Source organism: Schistocerca americana, chromosome X, assembly GCF_021461395.2.
Source record: "Schistocerca americana isolate TAMUIC-IGC-003095 chromosome X, iqSchAmer2.1, whole genome shotgun sequence".
In the NCBI taxonomy this organism is placed as follows: domain Eukaryota; kingdom Metazoa; phylum Arthropoda; class Insecta; order Orthoptera; family Acrididae; genus Schistocerca; species Schistocerca americana.
In genome coordinates, this window is record NC_060130.1 from 118,788,563 (window position 1) to 118,805,131 (window position 16,569).

A 16,569-nucleotide genomic window follows, 5' to 3' on the forward strand; every position below is an offset into this window, starting at 1 on the left:
TGAGCTCAGCTCACAGATCACCTAGTTACAGTTTTTCTGCATTGCCACATGTGCCACATTCGCAAATTCACAGTGTGACAAATAACTTTCAAGTGTGGGGACATTCTTAGCTGTTTTTATAGCAACTGTTAATGATTTAATGTGTGTGAAAGCTCATTAAGTTGCAAACAAAAAATCTTTGAACACATTAGTTTCTGCAAGTCACACCACAGACACCAATCTAGTCCAACATACAAAAATTACTGCTCACTCAAATGTGCATTGTCAATTCAGTTTGCAGTACTGCATGAGACTCGTACCATGCAAAACAGTTTAACACTTTCTTTTCACAATGCCTGTGTCAATATTATGATCATGCCGTTTTTAGAACATAAATGTTTAGCAGTATCTGGCATACGTTTCTATCCAATAGGAACCTGACCTGTTACTGCATACATGAGCACTCACACCCGCACTGTCTTTCACTATTGAAGTCTCTCAGTACCGATATGGCACTCAATCTCCCTGTTCTTATTGCTGTTTCCTTTTACACATTACATTTTTAAATACACAGTTTTTCATAAAATTAAAATTATTGCATACCCAAAAAATAAAAACCTCATGTCAGTAAGAAAGATATGTATAAAGTGAAAAGAAGAGAAAAAATAACACAATTAGCAGTGCCTTCACAGGTCCTAGAACACTGTGGACCCCAGTAGCATCACAGGCCTTTTTATATATAATGTAATTTCTGTGGGAGAGCCTCTAGTATAGGGCCCTGAGCAGCATCAGATTGTCAACAGAGTATCACTACCTAGAGAACCTGCACTGAGATCGCCTGGGAAGTTTCCTCGTCTATAATAACCACACTAGGTGGTGGATCATTCACGGCTTTTTCCACACAGCTTGTTAAGATCATCCTTCTGAAACTACTAGGTCTTGTTTGATTCTTCCCTGGTTTGAGGTATAGATGCAGTATCACAAGCCCTAGATGTTGCTGAATCCAGTGCCCACTAGGAGAAGGGGCATTTGTAGGACTCGCATTGTTGGGTCTTAAATGTAACTTACCTTTCTCCAGATGATGTTTGGAGATACCAATCTATCAGCATGGCTTTTATACATGGCTGACTATAGTTACCAGAAATTCACTTGATGGTTTTTTTATACTTGTAAAAAAATAAATTGAACAGCTGATAGAGTCAAGGAACACTCAACAGAACTTTTTGCTGCTCTCTTTGATCATTCACTGTGCTTTTTGCCTTCACAGTTCAAAAGGTTGCAAAGTTTCCTTCAGTGGGTCAGCATTTAAACTGTCTCCGAGTCACACACCTGAACTAGGTTGTGGAGCAGCACTCTTAGTTCTACCAAGGAATATGTTGCCTCGTAAGTGACCTGAGGTCTCTGAGATGAATCAATCTGCAGCATGGTGCATCACACTTCGATGTGTCCACCCAGTCCTGGAAGTTATCTGTATGTTCAAGAACAGCAAGCTGGCAATACAAAGTCCAGACCACTTTCCTGATTGTCAATCTTAGTGGCTTTCTTTCAAATACTACTCCATCTGGTAGAGGGATATAGGACAGGAAGTGATCACTGGAATGAAGGTCCTCAGCAACTTACAACCAAGCAGACTGGCAAAGGCTGGAGTCTATGGTTGAGGATGACCCTGTAACAATACTGAGATGGGTGTGACTGAAACATCATAAGGCTCTCTACAGCATGGCCCCTGGAGTAGGTCAATGATGAACCTCATAGCACACTGTGTACATCTGCATCATCAAGCAAGAGGAATGGACAGAGCAAGTGTTATAATAGCAATATGGGAAAAATAGTATAAAGTCTCTTGCAGTGGTACTGTACACAGAAAGAGAATACAATTTTCCTGTATGGAATGTGGACTGTAGGAACAATTGCTTCAAGATCTGTAACAAAAGAGCACCAGAAGGGGCGTTTCTGTTAGTTACAAAGATTGCCACACCATATCCTTCTGGCCCTGCCCCAGTACGAGCAGACAACACACACTGTCAGATACAGGAAAAATTAGGGCGATTCTGTAGTCTGATGAGAATGAGTGCATGTATGCTACTAATCCTACACGATGCACGTCTCCTTTCTACAGAAATAATTAATTATGATTATTATTTTAACTACAGGGGAGAGAAAGTTAGAGCATTACTTACAGCAAAACACATGGCAATAAAATATAGTTTTAATCAGTGCTTAAAACAGCTAATGATGAAGCAATGCATTCAATTATGAAATGACTAAGTCCTTTGATAACTGAAGCTGTAAAATTTCATTAACTTTTTGTACATGAGGTTCATAGTTATGTAAAATTTTGCAAATGATATCACAGTTGCCTTTCACTGTAAATTATTTTATTTGTATAACTCACTATTGCAATTTCATCCATGTGGACATTATCAAGGGGTACACTGCACAACACAAAAACATAAAGCAATCTTCTCTAGCATTACATTCACAAGCTTGATTATGTCACGCACATTGATCACATTTTCACCGTGCCATTCTTGTTTTAATACAATAATGTAAACTTCCTGTGTGTCACGACATGTAATGTTTAAAATTGTGTCACATATAAAATGGACAATTCCTCAAACTGTCTTGCACTCTGTTTATGAGGATAAACATATTCTGTATACCATGTGTTCTGTTACTCAAGTTTTCTTTTAGAGACTTTAAAGCTAGATCCAGTCCTCTTAACTTTGTGGGTGGTGGTCTTCTCTGGCAGCTCATACAAACTGTTTTTCCACTCCCTCAGCAATATAGTGTATCTTATGGTAATGAAGCCTTTTTGGTTTTGGTTTTATGGAGTTTGAACAATCTTTGGGATCTGGAAAGTTAATTTAAGACTCTAAATTTTCTGTAACACACAACATTTCAACAGTCACTGAAATCATTCCATAGTTTACAGTTATAGAGGACAGGTGGCTCTACCCAGTCCTCAGACTGGGAACCTCGGATTTATCAAACTCAGCCAGTGAAGACAGATCCCTGAGATGTTCAGTATTTAACACCACCCAGGCAATTTTTTTCACTCAGTTCACTACCATTTGCAGGTTAGAGAAAGTTATTTGCTTACATCAGCAAAATAAAATTTGCTTTTTTACAATGCTGACTGTTCTGAAACCTACCAAATGACTTTTTGATAGTCAAGAGAGACAAATTTCAGGATGATCTACAGCATATTCATCTGATCAAATCACTCAGTTGTGTGTTTCTCCTAGATTTATCTAGAATATGTGTGGTTCCTATTTTCTCCTGGATTTGATGTCGACATTCATTTCTACCTTGAGCAATAAATGTGCTCTTCCATACCACACAATATATTTTTCAGCCACATAAATCTGCAGCTCTACAAAAAGTGTATTATGAAAATACCATCTATGAAATATTAAAAACAATCTGAGAACAGCAGAGATGAATCTAGGTGGTGACAATTTTTTTTGATAAACCGAATACCTCTCAAGCCCCTAGTCTGTGTTACAACAATTAGGTACAACAACACAAGCACATTTGTCATGCAACAACAAATGTTTGGAATTCAAAAGTGAGTGCCTGTTTTGGACTTGAAACTGTATCCTTGCCAATTTGCAGACAACATTCTTGCCAAATGAGCAATCCAGATGCAAATTGTGATCTGTCTCATAGTTTCTATGTGACAGAACATTTCTCTTATCTTACAAACTTCACAAAAGCACACACTTTAAATTGTCAATACTTTTCATAACAGTGTCCGCTCCATATAGCACAAATTCCATTCTGATAACACATCTGTACAATAGCTACATTAGACTAAAATATAACTTACAAAATTCAGTTTCATTACAAGAGAGGCAACCTGAGACTACAATGAGTAATTTACAAAAAATTGAAGGGAACAAACTGCGCAGACCAAATTTATAAGTAATGACTCAAACAAGGGACTTTTTTCATACTGTACTGTGATCCTTACAGGTATTCATACAGGGTGATACTTATTGAACAATACTAAATAAAATCATATCTTCTGAACAATTTGAGTTAAAACATTCAAACTGCATGGTTGGCCATGGGGCATGATTGGAATTAGTATGTGCATGTACGGTTTGGTTTAGCAATGAAGCCCACTTTCATTTGGATAGGTACGTCAATAAGCAAAACTGGCACATTTGGGGGACTGAGAATCCACATTTCGTGATTGAGAATTCTCTTCACCCTCAATGGGTGACTGTGTGATGTGCAATGTCCACTCACAGAATAATTGGCGTGATATTTCTTGATGGCACGGTGACTACCAAATGGTACGTAAAGGTTTTGGAAGATGATTTCATTCCCATTATCCAAAGTGACACTGATTTCGACAAGATGTGGTTCATGCAAGACGGAGCTCGATCCCATCGAAGCATGAGAATGTTTGACGTCCTGGATGAGCACTTTGGGGGCCCCATTCTGGCTCTGGGGTACCAAGAGGCCATGAGCACGGGCCTCGATTAGCCACCATATTCTCCGGATCTGAACACACGCAACTCCTTTTTATGGGGCTATGTTAAAGACAAGGTGTAAAGCAATAACCCCAAAACCATCACTGAGCTGAAAACAGCCATTCATGAAAATATCGACAGCATCAGTGTTCTGACATTCAGCCCGTCATGCAGAATTCCGCTATTTGTCTGCACAACATCATCGCCAATAATGGCAGACATACTGAACATGTCATACCTAAATCAGAATATCTGTAGTGACGTTTACATGTCGAATAAAGTGTGTGCACACGATATTTTGTAACTAATTTACATTTTCTTTATATAGTTCAATAATTGTCTCCTGAACAAAAGCAATCAATAGCGAGATGTTATGAACTGCCTGACAAAAATGTGAAGCACCCAGAAGGCAAGGAAGAAACTAAATGAAATTTCATGGAATGGTTTGAGAGAGTATGTGATGTTATTTCACTTATTACAAAACTGAGTCAAATTTACAAAGAAGTTGGCAGTATGAACACACTTATCAATATGATGTTGCATGCCCTCTGGCCTGGATGCATGCAATGATTCATTTGGGAGGGGTGTCATAATGCTGTTGTAGCCTCTCCTGAGGCAAGCTGGTAAACAACTGTTGCAACTGGTCCTCGATACCCTGGATACTGGCACTGGGACAGAGTTGACATCCAGCTGATCCCACATATCTTCTATTGGAAACAGTTCTGTGCATCTTACAAGCCACAGAGGTAACACACAAGGACACAAGATGTCCATGTTGTACTGTTGTGCCATCAGAGTTCCCTCAATCACGACCAGCCACAACCTGAAGTCATACCCGATGGTTCCTCACACTGTGTGTCTACAAAATATTGGAAGCACGGGGTCTCTCCCCAGGTCACTGCCATTCTCACCAATGACGCTCACCCGGGGTAATATAGATCCACAATTCAGTGCTGAACACAATACCACTCATCAGTAGTATATGCTTCCCAGTCATGGCACCACTCCAAACACAGGCATTTAAGTTAACGGTAGCCTACACACAGGACAATAATTCCATAGTCTGGCTGCTGCTAGTCTCCAATCAACGGTGTGAGATAATATATGGGAGGCACAGATGTGAAGGGTTTACAATGTTCTCAGTGCACAATACGGTGTTCTTTCCTGGTGGCGGTCAGACACGGTCGACTGGGACCTTGATGACAAATATGCCTGCCATCACACTCCCATGCAGTGCAACACTGGGCCACTGTCATGTCCAAATCCATCACAAATTTGGATATTGCACAATTCTACCAGCTGAGTAAATGGTGACATATACTGACGCCCCATTCAAACTTTGTCAAGTGCTGGTAATGCCATCTCACATGAGTACATGGCATCTCCATATCCTTCACGGTGATCACTCAACATCTGATGCTGTTCACACCCCCTTATATACCCTATCAGGCCTGGTAATTACACTAAAGACACAACACTAATGCCCTCTGGTGACCATTCTGTCTGTAACAGAGAATTTAACCTCTAATTATTTACATACCCTCCAATGGTGTGTATGTGTACAGAGCCATACTGACATCCAATCAATTTTTCAGAGTGCTTCACTTGTTTGTCAGGCATCATATAACCAAGTCCGTGCACATTTCTGTTAATAGTGAACTTCCAGTCAAAGAAATTAAATACAATATAGAAAAGGCGTCTTACTTTTCTTGTTTGGTTTTCTTATTGAACGATGGACAGGTTTGTGGCCAGGCAGTGGCACTGGTGGAGCTGGCCTGTGGGGCACTCTGTCAGAAGCTTGCCTCTTCAGCACAGGTGATACACGGCACTCATTGTTTACTGTTTAATACAAATAGCAAATATTAGAATCAAGATTTAGAAATCAGTAAGGAACAACAAAAAAAAAAAAAAAAAAAAAAAAAAAAAAATTAATAATAATAATAATACTGTCCTAATGAAAGAACATCATGCAAAAGTATATCCACATTACAAAGGACTGTAGTTTTAAAACTTCCTGTACGATTAAAACTGTTTGCCAGACCAGTACTTGAACCTTTGCCTTTTGTGGGTATGTGCTTTACAGACTAAGCTATCCGAGCACAAACCACAAACTGCTGGGTCACAAGTCACACTCGGATAGCTCAGTCCACAGAGCACTTGCCAATAAAAGGCAAAGGTCCCAGGTTCTAGTTCTGATCTGGCACAGTTTTAATCTACCAGGAAGTTTCAAATCAGTGCACACTCTGCTGCAATGTGACAGCTCCTTCTGGATACTGCAGTTTCGTCTACAACAGATTACATCAAATAAAGTGTTAACCTTACGTGGTACAACAGAAAAATACTTGAAGTTACAGACTAGTGTCTTATTTGATTTACGGTCGCCCTTGAACTATGTTGAGATTTTATATCCATTTTAAATATTTTCTGTAGTGAGATGAATAAATATTTTTCCTGAAGAAAATCACATTGTCGTGTAAGAAAGTTGGTAACAAACTCTAATATTAACATTGTCTTGCAGATGTAAATAAATAATTAAATAATAATTTGCCTCTTTTCAACTAAGCACAAAATGGTGCTTAGTTGATAAGGTGATAAGAGCAGATGCCTACAGGTAGAAAAGCTGGTCAAAAACTTATCAACTTCAACATCTTATAAGCTGCTGAAAACAACATTGTTCTCTTGGCATTCACACAAATTTCTGTTAGTAAACCAAAGAAAGCTCTAACTCCACCCCAGGTTCAAATGAAGTTCCATACCTATAAAGAAAGAATAGCTAAACGAAAACAAAATGACCATAAGAACAGGTGATTCAATATTGTAAACACCTTACCATTTTCCACACTTCCAAATGGCAACCTGCCCAACTGATACAAGATCATGTTTCTCATAGTGGTCGTGTGGACTATGTACAGTACAGTGAAAACAGTAAGTTGGTCACCCTGACACCTAATAAAGTCCATATTGTACCCCTGTGTTTAAAGGTCTCAAAACCACCGACAGAAAGGGTCAAGCCTGATCCCTGGGGTTGTAAAATATTAAATGCTTGCAATCTAGACTGACAACTATACACAATAAATGCTTTGTTACCACTGCTCCCACATCAGAGGATCCATCAAAAATTTTGATGTGAAATAAGGGGTGAAAGTTGGAGTACTGATTTGAGAAACTCACACACAAAATTAGAGACGTCATTATTGCTGCATTTGGCCATAAACAGAAAGAAACACAAGAAAAAGAATAACACAAACTCAAATTTCATGAATAATATAAAAATAAGAGTAATGAAATCAATACTTCAATCTTAGGACTGTTGTGAGGCCCTTCTACTGCAGGGGAGTGATGTGATACACCAAGAATAAAAAGAAAGGCTACACCTTTTTTTTAACTCACCACATTTTGTACTGAAATGTCCTCTTTTGAAAACTAAAAAGAATGAAAGAGATAAACAAAACATTATTAAATGCAGAATTGGTTGGTATTTGTGCTACAAACATCTATACTTTTGTATTGTGTACTCCTCTTACTAAGATTATCAAGTAATAAGAACTTCTTAGATATATCACCATTGCTATCAATCACAATAAGTTTTCAGAGGGTACACACGAGTTCACTTGCCTCAGTTCTTGCATTCATGGAACACATTAATTATACACTATGTGATCAAAAGTGTCCAGACACCTGGCTGAAAATGACTTACAAGTATGTGGCGCCCTCCATCAGTAATGCTGGAATTCAATATAGTGTTGGCCTTGATGACAGCTTCCACTCTTGCAGGCGAATGTTCAATCAGGTGCTGGAAGGTTTCTTGGGGAATGGCAGCCCATTCTTCATGGAGTGCTGTAGTGAGGAGAGGTATTGATGTTGGTCGGTGAGGCCTGGCACAAAGTCAGCATTCCAAAACATCCCAAAGGTGTTCTATAGGATTCAGGTCATGACTCTGTGCAGGCCATTCCATTACAGGGATGCTATTGTCATGTAACCACCCTGCCACAGGCCGTACATTATGAACAGGTGCTTGATCGTGTTAAAAGATGCAATCATCATCCCCAAATTCCTCTTCAACAGTGGGAAGCAAGGAGCAGCTTAAAACCTCAATGTAGGCTGGTGCTGTGATAGTGCCATGCAAAACAACAAGGGGTGCAAGCCCCCTTCATGAAAAACATGAACTCACCATAACACCACCTCCGAATTTTACTGTTGGCACTACACACGCTGGCAATGACGTTCACTGAGCATTCACCATATCCACACCCTGCCATCGGATCGCCACATTGTGCACCGTGATTCGTCACTCCACACAACATTTTTCCACTGTTCAATCATCGAATCTTTACACTCCTAACACAAAGAGATGTGTCGTTTGGCATTTACCAGCATGACGTGTGGCTTATGAGCAGCCACTTGAGCATGAAATCCAAGTTTTCTCACATCTCACCTAACTGTCACAATACCTGCAGTGAATCCTGACGCATTTTGGAATTCCTGTGTGATGGTCTGTATAGATGTCTGCCTGTTACACATTATGACCCTCTTCAACTGTCCGCGTTCTCTGTCAGTCAACAAGACAAGGTCAGCCCGCACAATTTTGTGCTGTACATGTCCCTTCAAGTTTCCACTTCACTGTCACATTGGAAACAATCGACCTAGGAATGTTTAGGAGTGTGGAAATCTCGTGTACAGACATGCGACACCCAATCACCAGATCACGTTCGAAGTTCATGAGTTCTGCAGAGCGCCTCATTCTGCTCTCTCACAATGTCTAATGACTACTGAGGTTGCTGATATGGAGTACCTGGCAGTAGGTGGCAGCACAATGCACCTAATATGAAAAATGTATGTTTTTGGGGGTGTCCGGATACCTTTGATCACATAGTGTATAAGCTTTGGTTAGGAGGAAAGCCACAACTGAACTTCACCAACCGATTCAGTTGTAAATAGTTTCACTGGTTCAGAGTCACAACAGGTTTCAGGCAATTGTAAGCTCATCTTCAGATGTACAAGAACCATGAGGCGTGTGGCTACCACACACTGATAACACTAGGCTGCGGGCAGCACACATAAAGCAGAGATACATGAATTCCGTATCTTGCCTTCATGTGCAGCGGTCACCTGCCCCCAGCCTATTGTTCAAACTGTGCAGTCGCCACATGCCTCACTATTCTTGTACACCTGCAGATGGGCTTATAACTGTTTAAAACCAGTCGTGATTATACTATTTATACATCATTATTTGACTCTATCATTAACTACAGTTTCATCATCACATATTGTTAAATTAAATACATACTGGGCAAGATTCTACACAACCAAACTTACCATTCCTTCAATGTTGCCAGTCAGTAAAGAAGACACATTGTTTTTGATGTGTTTTAAATCCTGTGCTATTGTCAATAACCTTAATGAAGAAAGTGGCGTATATAAATCCTTCTGTCATTACTCAATGAAGGTTTATCAGTAACAAGACTTGTATATCAACAAGAGCAGATTATTATTTGGAACCTTTATGTACACATGCAGTTCAACATTCTACACCAAGATGATTGCCATGTTATCACTTCTCAATAAATCTGTACGCAATGACCTGATCTGTATGCATAGTTTGTCCCTCAAACATATTAAACCTTAAATGTCGGTCATCTGTTCTACCTGCATTGACAACTCTGCTTGTATTTTGAAAGTATGGAGCATTAGTATTTCATGTCTACATCAAAACATTCTGTCAAGATAAGTATCATTAAATTTTCGTGCAGCTTGATGGACTGACTGCACAGTGTTAATCCCTAAAGTTTTCTGTGGGCTAGCCATTTCCTGATATGAATGGGAATGAGTTGAGAATCTGGGGTAACCTTGGCTCAGCATTGTGTAGATCTAGCCCACTCTGAGCCTGGGTTTGTACACTCTGTGGGTGTGCTTCACTAGTATCACTATCTGACCCCTTAGCTAAATGGTCAGTGTATCTGACTGCCATGCAGCAGGCCCGGGTTCGATTCCCAGCTGGGTGAGAGATTTTCTCGGCTCACAGTTTGGGTGTTAAGTTGTCAAATGGTTCAAATGGCTCTGAGCACCATGGGACTTAACATCTGAGGTCATCAGTCCCCTAGAACTTAGAACTACTTAAACCTAACTAACCTAAGGACATCACAAACATCCATGCCCAAGGCAGGATTCGAAGCTGTGACCGTAGCAGTCGCACTGTTCTGGACTGAAGTGCCTAGAACCGCTTGGCCACCGTGGCTGGCGTTAAGTTGTCATCATAATTTCATCATAATTTACACGCAAGTCGCCCAACTGACATCAATTGAAAAGGCTTGCCACTCGGCAGCCAAACTTTCCTGGTGGAGACTCCAGGCCATCAGTGCCATATTATCATTTCATTTCAGTAGCATCACCTCCACGTTTCCTTGTGTATACTGGTCAGCAGCTCTATTACGGACGGGCAGCAGTTGAAACTGCTCTTTTTCGAAGGGTCTAGCGGTGGCTACCTAAAGGATACTGCTGATGCACAAAGACTGACCACCAACAAGTGACAAATTTTTTTCACTACAAGCTGTTTAGCTTCTAGGTACAGGTTGGGCAGATGGCAAATGGTCACCATGATCCATGATGAACTGATTTTAAAAAATACACTTATGGTTGACCAACTGTCTGCTTAACTGTTGCCTACTCAATCACAGAGATTACACTTACCTCATGACTATGGTCTTTTTCTGAACCATAAGTATTTATGGGTGACCATTTGTATTACAAAAGGTGCATCGTTATCTCTAATGGTTCATCTAATAGCATCATTATGTGAAAGAATGTGTGAAGACTGACTGTCACTTTTGGTGGTACCACAGTCAGTCAAGGAAAGAATGAACATACTGCAGTGAGCTTAGACTCTGGTTTACTACAGGTGCAATATGTACAACAAAACCTTATTACTACATATGAATACACCTCCAGAAAACAAGAAATAGTTACAGAAATAATCATAAATCTTACCACTCCAGGCAAATGCCAGGATGGTAACTTAAAGAATAGCGGGCCAATTCCCTTCCCCATCCTTTCAAAACCTGAGCTTGTGCTCTGTATCTAATGACCATGGGGAATTAAACTATACTCTTCCTTCCTTTTTATTAATGAAATAAACACATATGTCTTCTTTTGGGTTGTTACTTTAGCTGCTTTGAAATCTAGATTTTACATAATATTACAGACAGTATTTGTCAAAGCTGGTCTTTTACCACATTATCAACCAAATAAATTTAACTGATTGTGTTGTTGTGAAGTGCTCTCCCTAATAATTAATAATTTTTCATTTGGGAGTTTATCTACATCATATGCAAATTTTTGCTGAAGTAATTTCTGTTCCTGATGCTGAGCTCTCAGCTAGAACTATGGCTTTATCTGTTCACATGATTTATGGGTTCTGAAAACATGTTACCCCTTTTGTCTTTTACTTATATTGAGAAACCAAAGGCAAATGTTAGTGCCCTTTTCCATGTAATCAAAAATATTGGTAAGCACACTGTAGGCAAAGGTTTTTGAATGTTTCATAATAAATCACTTGTCTAAAAACATAATATTCAGAAAGACATTCTCATTGCATCTAGTTAACTTCAGGGAAAAGCCAATTTGAGTAACACTGCAAGATCATTTTAAAGGGTAATTTTGTGCAACTTTTTCACATAAATTATGTTAGTACTGCATAATGCCACAACCTGTAAATATAAATAATGTAACAAACAATATCAGAACTCACCATCATTGTACGTGTTCCAAGTAACTTCTCTTCTTCTTGCATCAAATCTAGAATCGCTTTGCTCTTGGAGCATGGTAGTTTGCGTTTCTGATGGTTCTTCAGCTAAATATACTGGACTGTGCCTTATGGCCTCATCCTGACCTACTGCAATATTCTCAGTTATCGGGCACTCAGAATCTGCAACACTTCTATTACTATAATTCATTTTTGAACTCCATGTGTATGAATTCTGAAGAGTTTCCAGATTTTTGGAAATTAGATCATCAATGCTGTTATTCTTCCACTTATCATGATAACCAAAACTTTCGAGTGTTCTCCTCTTATTTAAGTCTGTTTTGTCAGGAAATGGCACATCAGTTAAGTTTTTTCTGAAGCCAGCATCACCTGCAACTGACAATCTACGATTACTGCCATCTGTGAATTTATTTGTCACTGTGTATGACGCTAAATAAGTACGTGGGCAAAGACCTGAACTTCCATAACAATTTTTTACTTCACACCAGTCTTGATTAGGTTGCTGAAGAACACAAACAACTTCACCTTGCTTTACAGTCAGATCACTATCCATCTGTGCATCAAAATTAAACAATACCACAGCAAATGAATTTGGTGGAAGTATGTCATGTTTCTTCCTCACTTCCACATTTTCAACTTCATGAAGTACACTTCTGTCATTACTCACTGAAAATTCAGACTGGGGCTGACAGTCTACAATGATATTCACATAACTGGATGGAAATATCCCCTTTCTACCATCAATTTTTCCTTCTATCCAATCTTTGCTCACATGTCTGACAAGACTCACTATTTCACCTTCATGAAAACTTAGTTCATTGTCAAATTGGGCATAAAAGGGGTACAGTGTTACACCATAAGGACAAATATCAACTTCCATGTGTTGAACATCACGTGTTGATGACACTTCTGAACTATACGTATGAGTAACTGGAGCACTGTTGCTGGTAAATACAGATGGCATATTTTTCCTAAAATAATCGTCATCTAAAATGTTCATCACATCCAAGTTGTCTAGGTCTGCTTTGACACGTTCTGTGCTAGTTACATATTCATTCTGTGATCCTTCATTTGATGATTGCCCTCCAAGAGTGTTAACAGCTGGTTTTCTAATATCCGTGCAATTAAATGTGGCACTATTAACAATAAGGGATTGGTTCTGAATGTTTGCATGTTCACCATCCATCACATCAGTGGAGTCTTGTAGTAAAGTGACGTAAGCTGCGGGAAAAATTCCAATTCTGTCCCCGCAGCAACCCCTAAAATGAAATTTAAAAAATACATAGTATGAATGAATAAACTCTTTGAGACTTCAAATCTTACAGGTAAAATGACAACAGTATCATCAGAAAACTGTAATAGGATAACAGAAACATTTACTAATAAAAAATGAATGCCTGTCTTTCAGAACCAAACATTATTTTCATAAAAGTTCATAGGCAATAAAAGGAAAGATGAGGGTTTGCACTACAATAACTGAGAGAAACTTTTAATTCAACTAAATCCAAAAAGACAGAATAGCAAGATGTAATTATAGACCATAGCCCATTTACATTTTTGTTTCCAATCTGCTCAGTGTTTCTATCCCAGACTGATAGTTATGAACTACGTGTTCTTTTTCCCTCTGAAGTTTCTTTTGTATTAAACACAAAGAAGAAATATGTCATGCTGATTACTCATGATCCAGTGTTTCAATTTATGTGTTATTAGTGACCTCTTCTTTTTGATGAGAAGCTTTTGTTTATTTTGTTTGTGCTACAGCATTTAAAAATTTTGGTCTACTAAATGTCATGAGAAAATAGTACATTATCTCAAGTGTGGCACCATATGTCTCACAGACAGCATGCATGATGTTTCTGTTTGTTTCTTTCAGTTATAACTGCCATTGTGGTGTTCATTTACATTATATCTAGTTCTAGTACATGCCACAGTGGAAGTGTTTGATTTTTGTGGTTGGTTGATATCTGATTTGTCATATGTGTTAGTTTTGTATATATTGGCATATGGTATTTGTTAGGAATTACTGCCATTGTGGAGACTGTTCCTATTATTGGTGGAGTTTGTCATGCCTGGTCCCCTTCCTCATAAACACATTCAGAGAAAGAGGAAAATGTTGGGTTCCAATCTCAATTAATATTGTTTCTCTGTTGAATTTACGTAGTGACAAAAGACAATCAATATATTCTTTTGAAATGACATAGGCTCATTGGGGAAAGGCGAGGCAAGGTAAATGCAGCTATTTAATGGACTATCACCTGTGACCACCACTATAACTAGGGATGTGTTTATGTGGCATTGTCCGCCCCGATAGCCGAGTGGTCAGCGCGGTGGTCAGTCATGCCAAGAGGCCCGGGTTCAATTCCCGGCTGGGTCAGAGATTTTCTTCGCTCAGGGACTGGGTGTTGTGTTGTCCTCATTATCATTTCATCATCACAAGTGGAAGGAAACGGGAAACTACCGTTGGAATAACTTCCCTAGACGCTCACGTGGTGGACCTCTCTGACGAGGCTTCTCCCATAACAGCACACAAAGTTTTTTATGTGGCATTGCCAGTGCAATCACTTGTGATGATCAATTAGAAAAGGTACATTGTTTGATAAAATTTTATATTTGTGTTATTCATTTTGTTTACTGCAGAGTTTATGGTTTACATCTCATGACATGAGTATCAGTACCAAGTCTGTAAGTGACTGGTTTTCTTTTTGTGTGGAGGTTTGTAGTGCTGTAATTGCAGTAATAATAGGGGCACGATTATGGGGGGGGGATAGCAGAAGTTGATTAGTCTTGTTTTGATCAGCCTAAATGTCATACTGGTAAACTTGCAGTTGGGTTTGGATTTTTGCTTTCATTGCTTCTGGTAACAGTCAAGGGCCATGGTGTTAAAACTCAAGGTGGAAAGGGATGTTGCCATTCCATCAGACATTATTAAAGAATACATAGAGGAGGGAAAGAACATTCATTCTTTAGGTTTGTTTTGGTTTTTAGGATGCAAGAACAACTAGCGTCATACATGCCCATGTCAGAACCTTAGAACATGAAGGAAAAAAAGAAGTTAAAAATGACTACATGTTAAGCCTGACCGATGGAAGGAAAGACAGCTAAAAACAAGGACTTGAAGAAAGGTCCATAAAATACACAACAGAGAAATGGAGGTCCTGAACTAAGGATTAAATGTCCTTCGCCATATTGCTATGATGGATCAAAAGTAAAACATGGTTGACAGCCCGCACGTCATTCACTAAAACGACTGATAACTTAGACAGCAAATACAAACAAGAATGTAAGTGGTTAAAAAAAGGGAATTCCATCAGGAAATGGCAGACCATCAAAGGTTGAGCACAATGAGCACAAAGTGGTGAGGGAGCACCACTTAACAAACGATGATGGCTAAACAGACAGTGTCCGATAAGCAACCTAGCTAACATGATCTCATGGTGAGAGGGCCGAGAGGAGGTTGTCCATGCTGTTGGGAGAGGCTTAATAACCCAGAACTTGTTCCCATGAAGGGAGGACCAGTGGTGATGCCAAAGTGAGAACACCTGCCGACAGACAACAACACGGAGATCATCAGAGGGAATGGAAGAACTAGCGGGCTGAAGTACGAGGACTGTAGCCTTGGCAGCAGCGTCAATGGCCTTATTTCCTGTCAGACTGATGTGACCAGGAACCCACGTAAACATCACAGTGGCTCCAACAAGAGTGAGCAAGTGACAGCTTTCCTGGACCCGTTGCACTAAGGGATGGATGGTGTACAGCACACGGAGGCTCTGAAGGACACAGAGTGTCAGAGCAGATGACGCAATTGAAAAGCCTGTGTCGCCAGATGTAATGCGTGGCCTGATACAGGGTGAAAAGGCCTGTTACAAATACTGAGCAGTGTTCCAAAAGCTGAAACTCAGCTTGCCCTTTTCCCACATATATACTGAGAACTATGGGTGCAGGGCAACAGGCATATCCCATATTTCCAGATTTCTGGAAAGCATTTAACATGGTGCCCACTTGCAGGCTGTTGACAAAGATACAAGCATATGAAATAAGTACTCAGCTATGTGAGTGGCTCGAACACTTCGTAAATAATAAAACCCAGTGTGGTGTCCTTAACAGCAAGTGTTCATCAGACAAGGGTATCATCAGGTGTGAACCAGGGAAGTGTGATTGGACCATTGTTGTTCTCTATATACATGACTGATTTGGCAGACAGGATGTGCAGCAGTCTGCGGTTGTTTACTGATGATGCCATGGTGTACCGTAAGATGTCGAAGTTGAGTAACTGTTGGAAGATACAAGACGACTTCAACAAAATTTCCAGTTGGTGTGATGAATGGCAGCTAGCCCTAAATGGGGAAA

At 39.6% G+C, this 16,569-nt stretch overlaps 1 protein-coding gene across 2 annotated transcripts in view; it reads right to left on the minus strand.

Annotated features, from left to right (window-relative positions):
• The window catches only part of LOC124555307 (dynamin-binding protein-like), a 215,072-nt gene that overhangs the window by 176,522 nt on the left and 21,981 nt on the right, over nucleotides 1-16,569 (minus strand). For both annotated transcript variants that reach the window (XM_047129182.1, XM_047129181.1), the window contains exons 5-6: nucleotides 12,208-13,481; nucleotides 6,168-6,302 (exon numbers count right to left, since the gene is read on the minus strand). In XM_047129182.1, the coding sequence (XP_046985138.1) occupies nucleotides 6,168-6,302; nucleotides 12,208-13,481 (1,409 nt within the window). The remainder of the gene's footprint in view (nucleotides 1-6,167; nucleotides 6,303-12,207; nucleotides 13,482-16,569) is intronic.